This window comes from Rhipicephalus microplus, chromosome 8 (assembly GCF_043290135.1).
Source record: "Rhipicephalus microplus isolate Deutch F79 chromosome 8, USDA_Rmic, whole genome shotgun sequence".
Classification (NCBI taxonomy): Eukaryota; Metazoa; Arthropoda; class Arachnida; order Ixodida; family Ixodidae; genus Rhipicephalus; species Rhipicephalus microplus.
The window spans coordinates 34,544,346-34,561,559 of record NC_134707.1 but is presented as its reverse complement, the minus strand read 5'-3'; the positions used below and the strand labels follow the sequence as shown (position 1 = coordinate 34,561,559).

At 42.0% G+C, this 17,214-nt stretch overlaps 1 protein-coding gene across 6 annotated transcripts in view; it reads right to left on the bottom strand.

The window, feature by feature from the left end:
* Nucleotides 1-17,012, bottom strand: part of LOC119165318 (TNF receptor-associated factor 5) — a 45,659-nt gene extending 28,647 nt beyond the window's left edge. For 2 of the 6 annotated variants that reach the window (XM_075871519.1, XM_075871517.1), the window contains exons 1-10: nt 16,673-17,010; nt 13,654-13,758; nt 12,070-12,228; nt 10,960-11,034; nt 9,570-9,644; nt 6,918-7,010; nt 6,033-6,095; nt 5,041-5,094; nt 3,332-3,394; nt 1,440-1,511 (exon numbers count right to left, since the gene is read on the bottom strand). In XM_075871519.1, the coding sequence (XP_075727634.1) occupies nt 1,440-1,511; nt 3,332-3,394; nt 5,041-5,094; nt 6,033-6,095; nt 6,918-7,010; nt 9,570-9,644; nt 10,960-11,034; nt 12,070-12,228; nt 13,654-13,758; nt 16,673-16,903 (990 nt within the window). In that variant the 5' untranslated portion in view covers nt 16,904-17,010. Of the gene's footprint in view, nt 1-1,439; nt 1,512-3,331; nt 3,395-5,040; nt 5,095-6,032; nt 6,096-6,917; nt 7,011-9,569; nt 9,645-10,959; nt 11,035-12,069; nt 12,229-13,653; nt 13,759-16,672 lie in introns of all 6 variants that reach the window. The other 4 variants (XM_075871518.1, XM_037417499.2, XM_075871515.1 and 1 more) reach the window with 3 other exon arrangements.
* Between the last annotated feature and the right edge of the window lie 202 nt (nt 17,013-17,214).

The window sequence follows — 17,214 nt, the reverse complement described above, 5'->3', positions numbered from 1 at the left end:
TGCGATCACAGTCATCAACGCACCTTCGGGGCTGCATTGGTTAGTTTCCCAAAGGAACGCTCTGGGTAGTATGCAGATGGGGGTCGCCGAGATGTACCCAAACGGGACTGACGGCACTGCAGAGAGGACGAACGGCTAGTGACGAACCAGGGAAGAGCGGCAGGGTCAGCATAGGATGATTCGGCGTGTGGCGACAGAGAAAGAGCTGAGCGCTCGAAACAACGGTCAGTACATGGTCGAGGCGATGAATTCCAGTAGCTACAGCAGTGGCGGGAGATATGGCCAATCCGGGAGCACACAAAGCAGATTGGTCTGTCATCCGACATTCACCACTCAGATGAGTTTCGGTACCGGTTTGCGGTTCGCGGAATACTGTCGGGACGTAGCAGAGGCAACGATCGAGGCAGTCGCAGTGAGACATGGGCCACTGGCGGATGGTGTGTCCATATTCGCAATTTCTTGGTGAACAACAGCTTGAATCAGCAAGATTGTCAAGTTGTCATGCGTGTGAGGATCATGAGAGTACGGAGCCATAGATTCAAGTTTGCGACGTATGGCTTGTGTCAAACTTGGTGATGCTGGTTGATGCAGCAGTGCTGGTTCATTACAGGACGAGGTTGGAGCTGTATTAGGAATCCGGTCGAAGCGCTTGGCTTTTGCTTGCTCAAAGATGTGGCACTCTTTGATGAGGGAGTCAACTGTTGAGCAGCTTTTGCATAACAAAAAGTTGAACGCATCATCGGCAATGCCCTTCATGATGTTTTCGACCTTATTTGTCTCCGACATGTTCTCATTGGCTTTCCGGCAAAGTGCCAGGACATCCTGAATGTAGGAAATGTACAATTTGGTGGACATCTGGGTACGAGACGCGAGCTTCTTCTGGGCTTCTGCTTGGCGTCCTGTTGGTTTCTCAAAAAAAATCTCATAGCTTCTCTTTACAGTTGTCTTGTCAGTTCGGCTTCATGCGTCTCAAACCACGCCTTTGCGGTGTCCCCCAGGTAAAATATTATCTTCGCCAGCATAAGTTTTGGGTCTCACCTGTAACTCTTAGCGATGCGCTGGTACATTGACAGCCACTCATCGACGTCGACATTGCCAGTGCCGGTGAAGACTTCTGGGTTACATAGCGGAGGCATCACGTATTCCAGTAGTGCCTGAGCCGCCGGTAAACTGCTGTTAGCCATAGCAGCGGAACCTATGTGACGTCTGCTGCGGAGATCCAGCTCCAACTTCTGTAGAAATGCACCCACCACTTTTACCAAAATGATACGCGTACAGCTGCAGTTTAAGTTTCATAAGCCCTCAGGCAAGTGCGACACTATCGGTTCTGAGCTTGAGGCACTTCAACTTCTGTGGCTAGAAGCGTCCTTTAGTTGACACTGGCACCAACACTTATGTAACAATATAACAGCAATTAAACAAATTGCCCAATTACTCACCCCTGGTATCCTATGGTGCGTTGTCGTGGTACCATCCATCTTTGAACTTGGTATAGGGTGGATCGTCTTTTGCTGCGACCAGAGAGCATATGGCTACCAGTTAGGCTACAACCTAAGTTAAAATTTACTGTGTTTTAGATTACATAAGGGTTGACTATATACTGGAGAACAAAACTATTATGCACTGCTTTAAGTGTGATGGCATGTTTTCTAAATCAGCTTTCCTTTCGAGCTAGTTCTACTGTTTTGAGCTATACTATTGTTCTTTCATTTTTGAATGTGATGGTGCTGATGAGCTTGTTTCGCATAAATTCCGGCATCAGCATCATTGACAGTGAGATATATTATGACAGGAAAATTGATGAAGATGCAAATAAAATAGGCAATGAAACTTCACGGGTCTGAGTGAGGATCGAACCCAGTTTGTGTCTGTGGCATGCAGGTCTTCTTCCACAGAGCTATGATATTTTTTTTTCTTTATTCCCTGCTTTTGTCGACACTTTACATAGCAGTTCATATCTCTGAATTCATATCTTTGAACACTGAGATCACAACGCATGTCAAGTTTTCAATATGCCTCTGCCACTTTTTTATGTGCATTGTGTTGTTGCTCACTGAACTATGCATCACCGACTAGGCAACATTACCACTTTGACATACGTCCATACTTGACTGTCAGTCACACTAGCCATTAGCGTGCCAGTAATTTCTGACTGCATGAACGTCGTCATTTTGCTGAATTTCTTATCATTGAGACACAGGCAAACAATCTACATATTGTTTAGTAATGTAAGTGAATATGTTTAGTCTCTGTCTCCTTAGGATAGGTTTGTCCCACTGGTACACAATAGGTATTAGTTTGATCCCGGCCACGACGATCGCATTTCAGCGGAGGCGAAAAGGTTGGGGTTCATGTACCACCCATTGTCAGCGCGCGTTAAAGAACATCAGATGGCCAAATTTTCAGAGCCCTACACTACGTCTGTCATATTCACGTCGTGGTTTTGGGATGTAAAAACCCAGATATTATTATTATTCTGTTGCTTTAGCAAATGCCAAATGTCATTGCTCTCTCCTCAAACAGATTCATATGCATATGCTTTTGTTCCCGTGTCACCTCTTTCAATACACCTCGCTATGTGCGTACACCTGACACAATTGCCGCATTTCAGGGTGTTTTAAGAGAGACATTGTGAAAAGATATGCAAATTGCATCACATTACAATCGTGGCCATCGTGTGGATAAAGATGAAATATTTCTTGTGGTAAAATGCTGCACAGTTTCAAATTATGGGCAACTGCATGTATCAGGTGTAGGTGAAGGTGGTTTATTCTGAATTTTGTGAAAGCTTCACCTAATACTTATATGCATGCTGTGACTTTTTTATGCAGATCTCCTACCTTTCTTGGCATATTCCTACTCTTCTAGAGATGCTATTTACTGCTCTGTGTGTACATCATGAATGTCCCAAATAAAAGATGCATGGTATATCCCTAAAAATTATTGATTGATTGATTGATTGATTGATTGATTGATTGATTGATTGATTGATTGATTGATTGATTGATTGATTGATATGCGGGGTTAACATCCGAAAACCACCATATGAGTATGAAAGATGCCGTAGTGAAGGGCTCTGGAAATTTCGACCACCTGGGGTTCTTTAACATGCAACCAAATATGAGCACACAGGCCTACAACATTTCCAGCTCCATCGGAAATGCAGCCACCGCAGCCGGGCTTCGATCCCGCGACCTGCCGGTCAGCAGCCAAGTGCCTCAGCCACTAGACCACCATGGCGGGGCTACTGACATTCACTAGAAAATAGTTACATTAGAACGCTAATATTAAATGTGTGCTTAATATTTTGAAGACAAGTAAAAAGCTGTACCTCTATCATCCTTGACAGATCATCCAGCTTTGCTTTTAGCTTGCGGTTTTCTTCCTGCTGTGCCTGAAACGAATGGCAAATATTTTACAAAATAAAATAAAAATAAAGTATACATCAATGATTTCAGAAAAGCTTTTTGAAGACATAAAATTAGAGAAAGCATTCTCAGTCTACTTGCACTTATTCGATGCTGTAAAATATAAAAGAGTCAAAAAATAGGTTAAAATGTTCACTTTGCATATCTATAATAATTGTAACTTAATTCTGTATTTTAGAGAACATGATCTCACAATGTTATAGCTTGGTCATGAATATAATCATGAGAATTGACGTAAAAGATAGCCTTGTATGCATATTCATGCTCAATTTCACATTTTTACATAAACAGGCTGATAGTTTTTATTACCTAACAGTTCTAGTAATCCCTTATTTTGAATAAAATGCCCTATGAATGTTCATACATTAATTATCGAGAGTACATTCCTCGCACACGAACTTAGATTCCTCCCACTATATTTTATACACCAAGCACAAAATGACCAGATACGCTATATTTTGATACAATAAACTTCAGATTCATGCATTTTTTCAGAGCTGCAACACAGTGTGAACCTTTATACAACAAGATGAACTTTTGTTTGCATTCAGCTGAAGTTCTGAGTTACTCTAGGCATTAAGACAATGCAGACTACATACATATATCGTCTTAAAATGTCATGCCAGCCATTTATTCTCACACTTACGGTAGAACGCCTTCAGCTGTAATGAGTTCATTACAAGCTAGGCATTTTGTCTTGGTTTGAATCAAAGCATACATGAGGAGTCATGTGTCGTTCTTTGCAAGTGAAAAATAAATATACTCTAAAATTTTGTTACTTATAAATACAATGTGATTGCCTTCAAGATGATAAGTAATATATATTATTGAAAGGCGGGTGTGTCCACCTATTTTTTTTTTCTCAATCGAAAAAGTGTAACGCTCATTAATTTAGGCCTTCAAATAAAAAGCAAGGCTAAATATTCTGCACAATACATCAGGACGCTATATTTAGCTGTGTTTCACAGCTGACATACATAGCGCATGAAAAGTAAGAATTGCAGCCGAGTACAGACTCCAGAGTTACAACGTAATTTTCATCCATGTCTGAGAAAAAATTTTTTTGCTGAACTAAGGTAAATTTTGGCTCAAGTAGCAAGCTTTTTTAATTGAAAAGTTTATATGTACACTCATAAAAAATCTATATGAATTTATCAGTACAGACACTAAAAGATCCATATAAATTCCTCAGTAAGAACTACGAATAGATTTTTGTAATAAAGCACTGAAGTTTTCTCATTACGAATCCTAAAGATTCATACTTATTTTTCAGTATGAATACCAGAAAATTCATGTGGACATTTCAGTATGGACTTCCATAAGAAATCCATACTGAAAAAGTTTTGTAAATTTCTAGGCCCTAAATTCACCCACTTAAGACAATTGTGCTAAAATAAAGCAAATTCCCTTTTGTTTCTCTTACAAATATCCTGTCACATTGTGAGATATTATAGAGATAATTTGCCACATGCATATGGCATGCTGGTTCTATTGTGCTCAGGGGGGTTTGGGCGTGTTAGTTGGAAAGCTTCTGCACTATGTGTTATACTTAGCAATACTCATTGTTCTGCAATCAACCATGCCAAAATGAAGTGAATAAAAAAATACTCACATGCAGTGCCCTGCTTATGGTTTGAAGTGTTGTGGACACCCTCCTGTTGCCTTCCTGAAATGTGAAATAATAATTTGCCATTTTTTTCTTTTTAAACTTATTTATAACAAGCATAAACACCTTATGTTAATGACACCCCTGTGCTGGTGTCTTTTATTTTAGTCAAAACAAAGCGTTAGTTCCTCAATGAGAAATATTAGCTATAAAGTATTCCTCTGTGACAATGAATCACGCCACATTCATAAACTACATGCTAAACTCTAAGCATAGTCAAGAAGGAAGTGTCTTTAATGGTCTCTAGAGCTGCAGCACGAATCAAGATGTGACAGAGCAAAATGTATGAAATATTGAAAAATATACAAGTACCCATTGCATTAAAAATATTTGGAGATTTTTGCAGGACTTTGACACTCTTCGGCAATTTCCCTTTTTATAAAGTGTGCGTAACTCTGCACAATATGCTACACTTTCACAACACAGATAACTGATGTAGGACACCTGGAAAGTACCGTATTGGCAGTTGTCAGCAGCTACCTTGCGGTCTCGCTATGGGACAAACGCATGTCAGTCGCTCGGAAGAAGAAGAGCGAGAATATAAAAATCATGTACTCGTCCTGAAGTGAGAACACACGGGCTATGCGAAGTCCTTGCCACAGGACGCATAGGTTCAGCTGCTGACTTCACTGGATTCCACCATCACAGTCATAAAAGGCTTCTATATATTGAATTCAGTTTCTGAATGATGCAGTGTAAAAATTTTGACAAGATGCTCAACACCCTCAATAACACATATGCAACAAGCGACGATAGTTGACATTTGTGACACACTGTTTGAACAAAAAAAACACAACGCTCGTGTTCTGTTCTACCTGTGCTTTCTGTGTGTGTTTCTTCGTGTTCAAACAGCACGTGGCAAGTGTAAACTATCTACAAGCAACTAGCACCCACTCTGGTCCTTCAAGCGTTAGTGGCTTTGTTAAGTAAATGCTTACCTTCACAGCTTTTGTAAGTGCATCAAGCTGCACGTTCAGATGTCCTATCTCGTCTTGTTGTTCCTGTAAAACAATAGATGCAATCAAACATCAATCTAAGGTGGTCAACTCTCATATTAGGTGAATAATGTAAGCTAAAGTTAAAAGCTTCAAATATTAACATTTAGTCATATAGTTATAGCAGCGAATGACAATTTAGCACACCTCTGCCATTTTAACCACTATCAACAACATTACTACAACAACATTATCTAATTTTAAAAACAATAGCCTTTTTTTGGGGTACCTAACACAGAAGTTTTGGTCTGTCTGTCTTTCTGCCTGTCACATGATTCAGCCACCCGGTCAATGCTTAACCACTTTCTCAATGCCCAACCATATTGAAGAGAAAGCTACATTTGTACTTGTGAACATTGTCAATCAAAAAGCAAATATTACACATATCTGAGGAACAACATCAATACCCAAGTATTAAGTTGCGTCTTCCATTCCTACAAAATACATGGATACGCAATTCTAAAGACCATAGTGTTTCTGCACTGAAAATTTGATGTTATGCACAAAAAAGCCATCTTTCGAAGAACTGGTGCTGCCACCTGGCAGGACAGAAATGGTACAAGAACAGCATCGCGGGTGTCTGCAGTGAGACCAGGACTAACGTAGTACGGTCAGCGAAAGACTACTGTCTTTCTACGACAATGTAATTGAAGCACGCGGATACTTGACGTTTTTTTAAGGCATATAACGTACACGTGGCAGAAAACCCGAAATGTAGACTATACACTCACAACATACCTGCCCCTGCTAATACACCTAAAGCCCTTTTTTACAACAGTTTTACAGACAATAAAACGTTTTAGGAACTATAAACTATTTGGAACCTACCTTATTCACAACAGAAAGCTCCTTGAAGTGGGTCACGATAATATGGATATGATCTTCAAATGTCAGGTGCTCCAACAGACTTTTCCTGGGACCCTACAAAAAAGTTTGCAAGCACAGCGATATGCATGTGGTACAAAAAATGCCTAAAAATTTGTTGTTCCAACCTTGAAATGTTGCATAATGCACACAATGAAGCACTAACTGCTTAAACGAGTCAGTTCATATACACACGTTGTAGATTAAAATATGTAATAATAGACCCACCCTCTGTAATAGACTCACCCCTGTAGTAATAGACCCACCCTCATTGCGGTACTAAGCATGGCAATGTGGACACCACAGTCTTCCAAAGAAAACTCCAAAATCAAGAGCACGTCGCATACTCTTGCAGAAACAGATACATTACTAGATCCTGTATTTAGAAACGCATTTCACAAAACGACCAAGAAATGTGACAAATGAGTATGAACAAAACAGCCCAGCATGCGATTCATGTAGCGTATGGTCTGCTAAAACAATACATCTTTTAAACATCCAGAGGCATATTATAGAGCCATTAGGTGAAGACCTAAGCCCTAGAAGACGCAGAAAACAATTTTACAACATAACCTTACCTAAATATGTCTGAACTTGAGCTAAACATTTCATTACCGCGTGGTTACACAGTGATTGAACTGACAGAAGCGAACTATGCATTGAACTAATACATAACCAGTGAAGCCAATGACACAATACAATGACACCAACCAGTAAGGCTGTCTGTCATCAGAGATATTATCATTCTGTGAAACACATCAATTTTTACACATGAGTGACCGTTCAGCCCAGCATTATAGCAGGCAATAGCAGAAGGTGAAAATAAACTTAAGACACAGTCGGACTAGAGCAGTCATAAATGAGGTTACTGAAGGTTTCCGATGCGATTCGGCACAAGCTGCCCTGATTGATATCATGCGTGAATGTTTTTGACGGTGAAAACTGGCTCCAAGTGACAATAAAAATCAAGTATCATTATGCTTTAAAAAGAAGCATTGACATTTTTTCTTAATGCTACAGGAGTCTATTCTTTTAGTTCTGTGTGTATAAACCATTACAGGCATACAGATTAACATAGACATGCACTCTTGACATCTCCAGTAATATCAGTTTCACCTAAGGCATTTCTTTTCCGGTATTGCGTGGAAGACATTCCCCTTATTCGAGTCTAAAAAAAAAGATGCCCGGCTCTTTCAAGTGACACATGCGTAAATATATGGTGAGTAATGCAGAAACATACTTTTTTGTGGATACATTGTGAACGTCTAATCATAGAAACAACACAAAAATGAAAGCATCGGCAACCAGTTTGCAGTTTGTCTTGAACCTAAGCCCTTCCAATTAAGTTTAATGGTTTACCTGATTCAAACAGCACTCAAGTTTTCTTTTGCTTTGTTTAAGGAACTTGCATGTTAGTTTTTGACCTTGCAATTATTAATTGTGATTTCAGAGTTTTTTTTTTTTCTTTGTCAATATAAGTGCCCACTTTTTTTGCCTAACCTGAAAGAAGAAACCAAATTTTGTTCAGCCGACATCCAAGATGTAATAATAGTAAGCTCATGAATACACATTGCTACCATTATAAATGGGATTTTCTCAAAAATATGTGTGTAAGTGGTGAATCAAAAGTCATTGACCGCTTCTTTATCTGAAACTAATGTGCTTGTATGGTGGCATTACATTCCGAACAATATAAAGTATACCACCGTATTTTCTCCTTCTACAAAGCATCATTTGTTGTAATTGATATTTTTGTTACATTTTTAATTTATTGACAGACAATGCAGTCATATGATTGGGCTCTAGCGAGATTTAACACAGCATATTCACGAAAAAAAATTAGGGAACCCTAAAGTTTTGTCTTTTGGAGTTGAATGCAATAGCGACATCCTATTTGTAGTGTGTGCTTCAAACACTTAGTGCATAAAACTTTTTCGAATTTGCTATGCACCCACTGCATGGCCTTACATGAACAGGCGCAGTAGCGTGTGTGCCTTTTGTAGAGGGGTACTGGCTTCCAACCATGAAGCCATTATGATAATCCCATAATCTGATACCTGTTGGCAATGAACGCTTGACCAGGCAATATTACTGCAGTATTTCATGTTGCATAGTGAAGCATATATACAGGACGCATTTGTTTGTGAAGCATGAAACCTACTTTTCACTGCATTTCCAAGCAGAGGAAGTTCTTTTCACTGTTTTCTCAAGCAGAGGCATGGCCGCGTGGTAAACACCCGCTTGCCATGCAAACGGCCTGGGTTCGATCCTCACTCGGACACCAACAACCTTGGTTCTGGCTCGACTCTGCTCCAGGGTTTTTTTATTTATTTGATTTGCATCGTTCTCTATTTTTTGGTCACACATAAGTTGGTGAACTTTCACTTACAAGTAGGACGCCGACAATGACACTGGAATTTCTGCGAAGCGAGCTCTTTAATGCTATCAGATTAACAGTGCAAAATGGTGCACAAGAGGAAATATACAGGTAAGTCAAGCTACGTATACAAAAAACACACAAAGATTAAAAAGATGAAAAAGATGAAAATATGCAAAAGTATAGAAAAAAATTTAAAAACTCACTTAATAGCAGCGTCGTTCTTGAAAGTGCCTTACCTCGAATGTACATCCATAGTCCTTCATTGTGCAACACCAAGGCTTCAGCTCGCATTCCTCGTAGTGCAGTGGCAACTAAAAAAAGCGATGCAGAAATACAATATCAACAGAGGGCAAGAAACTAGTTAATAATGGTTAATTTAACCAAGTACCCTAATGAACCTTTTTATGTGCCATTCTTATAGTCACATACTTGCCCTTAAGATGTTCGGGCTATAGAGAAAACATTCGAAAAGCGCACCTGTTCTACAAAAAAACATATTGTATTTATTCAATGGCATACCGAAAGTTTCAGTAAATTTCGTATTAATGTACATGGTATCATAAGTGACTGCATGCTGACCAGTGCACAGACCTGTAGAGAGGCAGGCCCTGATTGTAATAAAATAAAAGTAATTTATTAGGCTGACTTGAGCCCGAAAACAAGCAAACATGCACTGCTTGGCAATGATGAAAAGAGAACAGCGTGCCTGAAAGGTGGCTACCAGACTACCCGGTGGAGGATGCGTGATTCCTAATCTATTCATCGCTTAGCAAGATATTGGAAATTACGATGACGCACCGCTACACTTTTTCACATGGTTGACGCTGATAAGTAATGCGATAACATAGTCCAGTCCTTAAGTTCATGTTTATATGCACAGCCGCCCAAATCTTCAGCTATCGTGCGTGAGCGCCGACTTTTTTGTGCATGGGCGCAGTACGTCAGAGCCAAATTGCAAACACAGCGAGAGTAAGCACATGGCCACGAAGCACACTCCGCTGGCTGTTGCTTTTTGAGAAAATCGCCATGCATCAACTCACTTCAGACGATCCGCATTTGTCAGCTTATCTCATGCGAGGGGGCATGTGGCGTACCTGCGAATTTTATTTTTTCAGTTGCTCATTGATCTTCACAATATAAGATTCGAACAAGATGTGCCGCCTATTCGTCTGAAGTGAGTTAATGCAGGGCGACGTTTTCACGAAAGAACAGCCAAACAGACGATGGGACCAGCTGAGCATTCTTCGTGGGCATGCTTTTACTGTCGCCCTGTTTGCAACTTGGCTCTGTTGTACGGGGCTGACGCATAAAAAAGTCGGCGCTTGTGGATGATATCGAAAGATTTGGGCAGCTGTGCGTGAATACATGCCATCTTTGTATTCATTGTTCATTAAAAAGTTTTGGGGGTGGAGGTGACACTTTTTGAATGCCATGCTGCCTCGACTACACCTATAGTACTATCGCACCACATGCATAGCATGCTGGAAAGCTGACTCATTGGCGATTTGCCTAAAGATTTACGGCAGTAGGATCTGTAATAATAGGACAGTGTTTATGACAGAACATTGCACAAGCCAGGCCCAAAACTATTTTAAGATATTTAGGACCAGTTGAATAATAACCTACCTCTCCCAGCAGCAAGCCATCTGCACCACAGTACTCGCAAATGACGAGCTTTTCTGGACAGTGTTCCTTGTGGTCCTGGTCAGAAAAAAAAGAAAGAACATGTGTCCAATCATTAAATACATCGTCACGGCCAGGAATGTGGAAAAAAAAGATATCTGTAGCTTAGATCGGCTATTTCAGGATATAGATAGTGTGAGCTAAGGTTCAGCTGATTATTCTTAGCATTCCTGGTTGCCTAGGAGTAGCTTAGCATGCTTACTGCTAGACGGCCAAACAGACAGACAGACAAATCAATTAGTGAGTGAGCTCACGCGAGTCAAGTGCCAGCCCACTAGTGACACTTGTGGGTTAGCAGGAGCTTCCAGGCCTTCTCCTGTGTGCCAGCTGTGCACCACTATGCCCCAGCACTGCTCAACATAAGTCGCATGAAACTGCTCAACCTCAGCCAGTGTAGCTTAAGGTACAAAATTAAATGCATAGAGTGAACTTGTCAGCTAGTAGGTTGAATATGATCGTAGAGGAAACGGTGCATAAGACCAGGATAGTATAGGCACACACACAAGCACATGTAGCGCCAACTGAGAACTGAACCTTACAGCGGCGAACAACGTAAACAAAAATCTATCTATGTATCAACCCTCGTCATTATAATTTAGAAGAGAAAAAAAGAAGGAAAAGATATCAAATGGGCATCGATGCGAAAAGCTTTGGGCACACAATGACAATGGTTAACATATGATTTGCCGGTGAAAAGGTTTCATTCGTATGCTTTCCTTGTCAGTTTCCTTGTCATATAAAACAAAAGAGAGTGCTTGCAGGTCTATCTCTTAGAAATTCAATCTTCTGGGCCTCGATGATTTGAAAGCTTCTTGCATAGGTGTAAATTCGATATCTTTGTAATGATATGTTTTGTAATGAACCAGTCGGCAGTGAGGGCCACTCCTATCTTCCTGTTTCTCTTGTCCTATATTTCTTGCTCTGCTTTAGTTTGAGGATCATTAGCGATACCCGTGTTCCACATTTATTTGGTACATGTTTACCTCTACAGACCAGTACATGTAGGCAACATGCAACGTATAAGCAAGGAAGCATAAAGCATGGTAGACGTACATTGAGCAGCTCTTTGTGGAAGTTGAGGCCACAGTGATCACATGCGAGCGGCCTCTTGGCACACACACTGCCCAGGTGGCTGAACAGGTCCTTGGACAACACGTCCTCCTCGCACAGGGGGCACCGCTTCTTCATGTAGGGGCAGTCACGAATGTGGTTCTACGTATTGCAAGACAAGGAGATCATTTTCTTCGTCTCCTTGCAGGCACGTCATCATCATCATCAGCAGCAGCAGCAGCAGCACCGGCCTTGCTACGCCCACTGCAGAACAAGGCTTGTCCCATGTTCTTCCACTCAACTGACTCCTGTGCTTGCTGCTGCCACTTTTTACCCACAAACGTTTTAATCTCACCTGCCCACCTAACTTTCTGCCTGCCTTTTTTGGGCCTGCCTTCTCTTAAAATCAAGTCTGTGATCCTTAATGACCAGCGGTTATCTTGCCTTCACACTACATGCCCTGTCTATGACCATTTCTTCTTCTTGATTTCGACTATCATGTCCTTAACACCCATTTGTTCCCTGATACACTCTGCTCTCTTCTTGTCCCTTAGTGTTACACCTATCACTTTTCTTTCCATTACTCACTGCGTCATTCTTAAGTTATGTAGCACCCTCTTTGTAACTCTCCAGGTTTCCGCTCCATAGGTAAGCACCAGTAAGGTGCAGCTGTTATATACCTTCTTCTTGAGAAATAGTGCTAAATACTGTTAAGTGCACGCACATAACAGTATTTAAAAGCTAAGAAACTGGCTCACAATGCGTTCTGGACAGCCAAAAGTGACCATCAGGAGCTAGCATACTTCAGTGTAATTCAGACAAATGCATCTAACAGCCTGCAGTTATTCAAGAATATCTCAAAATTAGTACTGAACACTTTGTCATCATCACAGAGCCTGGACAGTGATGAGCAAGCTTCACCGCATGTCCTTTAACTGTCCGGCAACATCAGTACACACAAGGGCTTCCTCCTGATCACAAATTTAATCTCGATTATTCTTATTCAATTTGTTTTAGGACAAGCCTTGATTTAACCTGTTCTTTCTTATTGTTCACTATCTACTTTCTTAGTACAGGATGCATGCTTCTCCGTTTGCCCATGTAGTTCTTCCTTATAATTAAGAACATGGTGCTACAATATCGATGTGATGAACTTTTGCACAGATTCAGTCTTCCTAACCAAAGCGACGAGATTTATTTCACAGCGTTGTGCTTATTTATGTTATTACTCTTAGAAAACTTGTTATATCTGGGTGCCTCCACACTTCACATGATTATCACAACAAATTCTGTCCAGGTAAAGGAGTCCTGGATAGAGCCTATCAAACAGCATCTGAGAACTACAGGCGGGCTGCAAGCTGCACTTGTACGTCACCATAAATATAAGTGTGAAGTATTGGTAGAACACAGTATAGAAAAGCTTGCTGAAGAAGACAAGAGACAGAGATACAAGGCATGTGCAACGCCTTCGACACAGCATATCTCATTAGATTCACATTTTGAGGTTTATGAAGATCTAGGAAACAGCTAACGGAAGCACATTGAGTTGTAGTAGGAAGCAATAAAATTTTGGTGCGAGTGACCCACCTTGAATGCAGCAACCGTATCACTGAACCTGCAGCCATGGATGCTCTGTGAGCACAGCACCGTGAAGTCCTTCAGCGAATTCCACACAGTGTCATCCGGAACAATCTGCAGTGTGCAAAAACAAATGCAGTGCTGTGTAAACGATTTCGGTTCGGTACTCTCAGTCTCACTATTAAGCAGTAATAAAATGTGTACGAGTATTAATAAAGAGGTACTCCTTCAATGCTGATTCGCCACTCCAACTGAGCGCTCGCCACCTGGCGGCCGCGCCTGGAAACGGTGCTAACAGGGTCAACCTTGAAAGGAGCTATGTTACCACGCTGTGCACACTGAGGAGTTGGCACATATTTCCTTTATTTTTGCCATGCCGCACGTGCGAGCCCGAAAAAGAAGAACGTAGTGTCTAAGGACCATTGCAGTGTGCAGCATTGCGTGCCATCCCGGTGGAAAGATGGAAACGTATGGTTCAATCACTTCCCGAAGGATGCAGCCGACGCACGACGGAGAATGACACAAATCAGAAAATTAAGCATTGAAAAGGTGACGGACACTATGGTATAGTTTGTTCTAATAAGTTTGCTTGCGACGACTTGCTGATCCTCAGTAAGTAGACCATTATTTAGCGTGTGTGCATTGATATCAATATTCGGGCTTTTGTAAGTGCAGTATATACTTTCTTTTATAAAAGCAGGCACTTTAAAAAATTTGCTGCGTTACCATGTGTGACTGTCTTTTTTTGCATACGCTTGTTTTCTGTGCAAGTCATAGTGCCACTCATTCTCAAATTAAGCTGTTGTGATCCTTCCCTTCAAACATATTTTTTTTATTTCACATATACCCGCAGACAGATGCACGCGATGATGTTCGTGCATGTGTTGCACGTTCGTGTAAACATGTTCGTGCATATAAATATTATATGCGTGCATTCGTATCGTGCATGTGCATTTATCTGCTTTCAATATCAACTGCTGCAAACTCAAACAAGGGAATGTTCGGAAGCGCACGAGTGACACGACCTTATTTATTAGAAATCTAATAACATGAATCGCTGAACGAAAAGAAAGAAGGACTCCTGTTGCAATCAAAACTATAATTTATTGCCTTATCTCAAGATACACTGACCCAGGCATAGCTCCGTTCTGTAATGAAGCGAATGGCATGCCTATCCAGCTTTTGATGGGATAACAGGACCCAATGGGCAGCATGAGTTGCAGCGTAGTTACCTCGAAAACTGTTAAGGCCTTGCCTGTAACAGTGTGGCAATGCAGTGTGAAAGTGCTAGCACCTTTCAAATAGGCCCGCTACACATGTGCAGTTGCCTTCTTCAACCTCGGGTTCGCTAGACAGGATCTTCAACTTGAATTAAGTCTGAAGCAGTTTGCGAAAGTGGCTCGATCTTTGTGCGCGCAGTGCTACTACTTCCGCTGTTTCACCAGCGAAATAATTTATGCCGATGAGAATAACGTGCTCTGTGGCCAGCATTCCTTCGCCTTCTGCGAAGCAACGCGATTTGATGCCAAAACAAAGAAACTACAGCACAACCTCAAGTGAAAGTGTCGTGTTCACCTTGTTAAGCATACCCATCTTTGTTCTTTCGACCATTGTTACCAGGCGAAAGAGCGTTTTATGGAGTTGGATTAAACCTTGAACTTAGCATGTAGCACTGTTTTTTACAAAACCACGAGCTATCGTGTAGGCCACAAACGAAGCATATTCATGCCGAAAAACAGTACCAACGTCCTATTAGATGGCTGTGACACACATACCAAAGATATGTTGTTTTTCAGCCCTGATATGTGTTTTACTTTCCCATGCTAGCAGAATTAGTAGATTCTACACGGCATGATTTGCACGTTATACTTCCAATTATAAGAGTTGATATGAAGTTAATATGATACAATATGTGACCTTTCATCGAGAAGGACATGGTCGAAAATTTTCAAATTCTGCCATGTAGTGAAAATATGTAATGGAAGCATTTGGAATCAATGAGGCAGCCTTTTGGCAGGCTTTTCGGCCAATCAGACCTGAAAATACAGTGAGTTCCACAACATCGGCAAAGGACAATCGTCATCGTCAATGGAATATGCGTTAATGCGTTCACCGTGGATGTTAACCAACTCGTACAACTTTCAGCTTTATCACAGCTTGACTATCACTTTTGATTGACTAGCTACTTGTGTAGTGTTCAGGTGTACAGTGTAAACTTTTATAAAAGGGAACACGCAAGCGCGTGGCCGACGCTCTGTTTAGGCTGCCTACAGCACCATCAACCAACAGGTAAAAAAAAGTTTGTGCGCTTTTCGCATCATCTGTTAGCAAACGAAACAAGGTCATGACCAATGGACAGGCGCTGCTGGATTGTGCTCCCACTCTGGTCTCGCAACTGGCACCACGCCGCTGAAAGCGGATGGCTTTCTTTATCTGTCGGCTGATGGTGCTTTAGGCAGCCACAGCAGAGCGCCGGCCATGTACGCGCTCGCGCATCCCCTTTCATAAAATGGTATACTGTACAGTCATCGCCAAGCTTAAGACAAACGCTCCAATGCGTGACCTGGACTAGTTCGACTGATCCTCGAAGCGCAGGGTGCTGTTGCCGAGATAATACCGGTATGCTCAGACAGTAAGTTGGCATGCATGGATAACATCTCGGCCACAAAACACTAAGATGATTTTATTGATATGTGGGATTTCACGTCCCAAATTCACCATATGCAAGCTTATCAGAGTGTGGAGTAGTGGAGGGCTCCGGAAATTTATTTCACGTGCACCCAAATCTGACCACACGGGCCTACAGCATTTTCGCCTCCACCGAAAATGCAGCCGCCGCAGCCGGGATTCGATCCCGCGACCTGTGGGTCAGCAGCCAAGAACATCAGCCACTAGACATCTGTGGCGGGGTCACAGAACCCAATAAGCTAGCTACGCAGCACTAGCGTCAATCAGTTTTAGGACACCATATGGAGCGTTCGTGTTAAACTTCCTGATGACTGCATGCCTCAACGTCAGGTACACGTACCTTCTCGGTCCAGGTCTCGTTACCATCGACGGGGCACAGGAGCACGGGCCTGGAGCGCATGAGCTCCTGCTTGCATCGCTCGCAGAAGGCGTGGCAGCAGCCGGCTCGGTAGATGACCGGGCACACGGCGCGACACAGGGTGCACGCCAAGTTGCGCGGCAGCGGCAGCTGGAACTCGAGCCGCACCTCGCACGGCAGGCCCGGGAATCCCCGGAGTACCGTCTGCGACATACCCGCCTTCTCCTCCGCCTCCTCCGCGCCTCCTCCTCCTCTGCGATGTACGCGTTTACTTAGGAACTCGCGACAATCTAGAACATATGAATCTCGGAAACTATGAACAGAAGACATGGCCAGCCAGCATCGACGTGAGCAAGGCTTATCATTAGAGGGGAGGGACGTTTCGTCGCAGCACCCCCTTTTCCACCCACACCATTGGTCGAGTCCAACAAGCAGCATGCTTCACAATGCGTGATAACAAAAAAAAAAACGAAAACCAAGCGCTGACGAGGATGAGGTGCGATGCCCGGGCTTTTTTAGTCAGT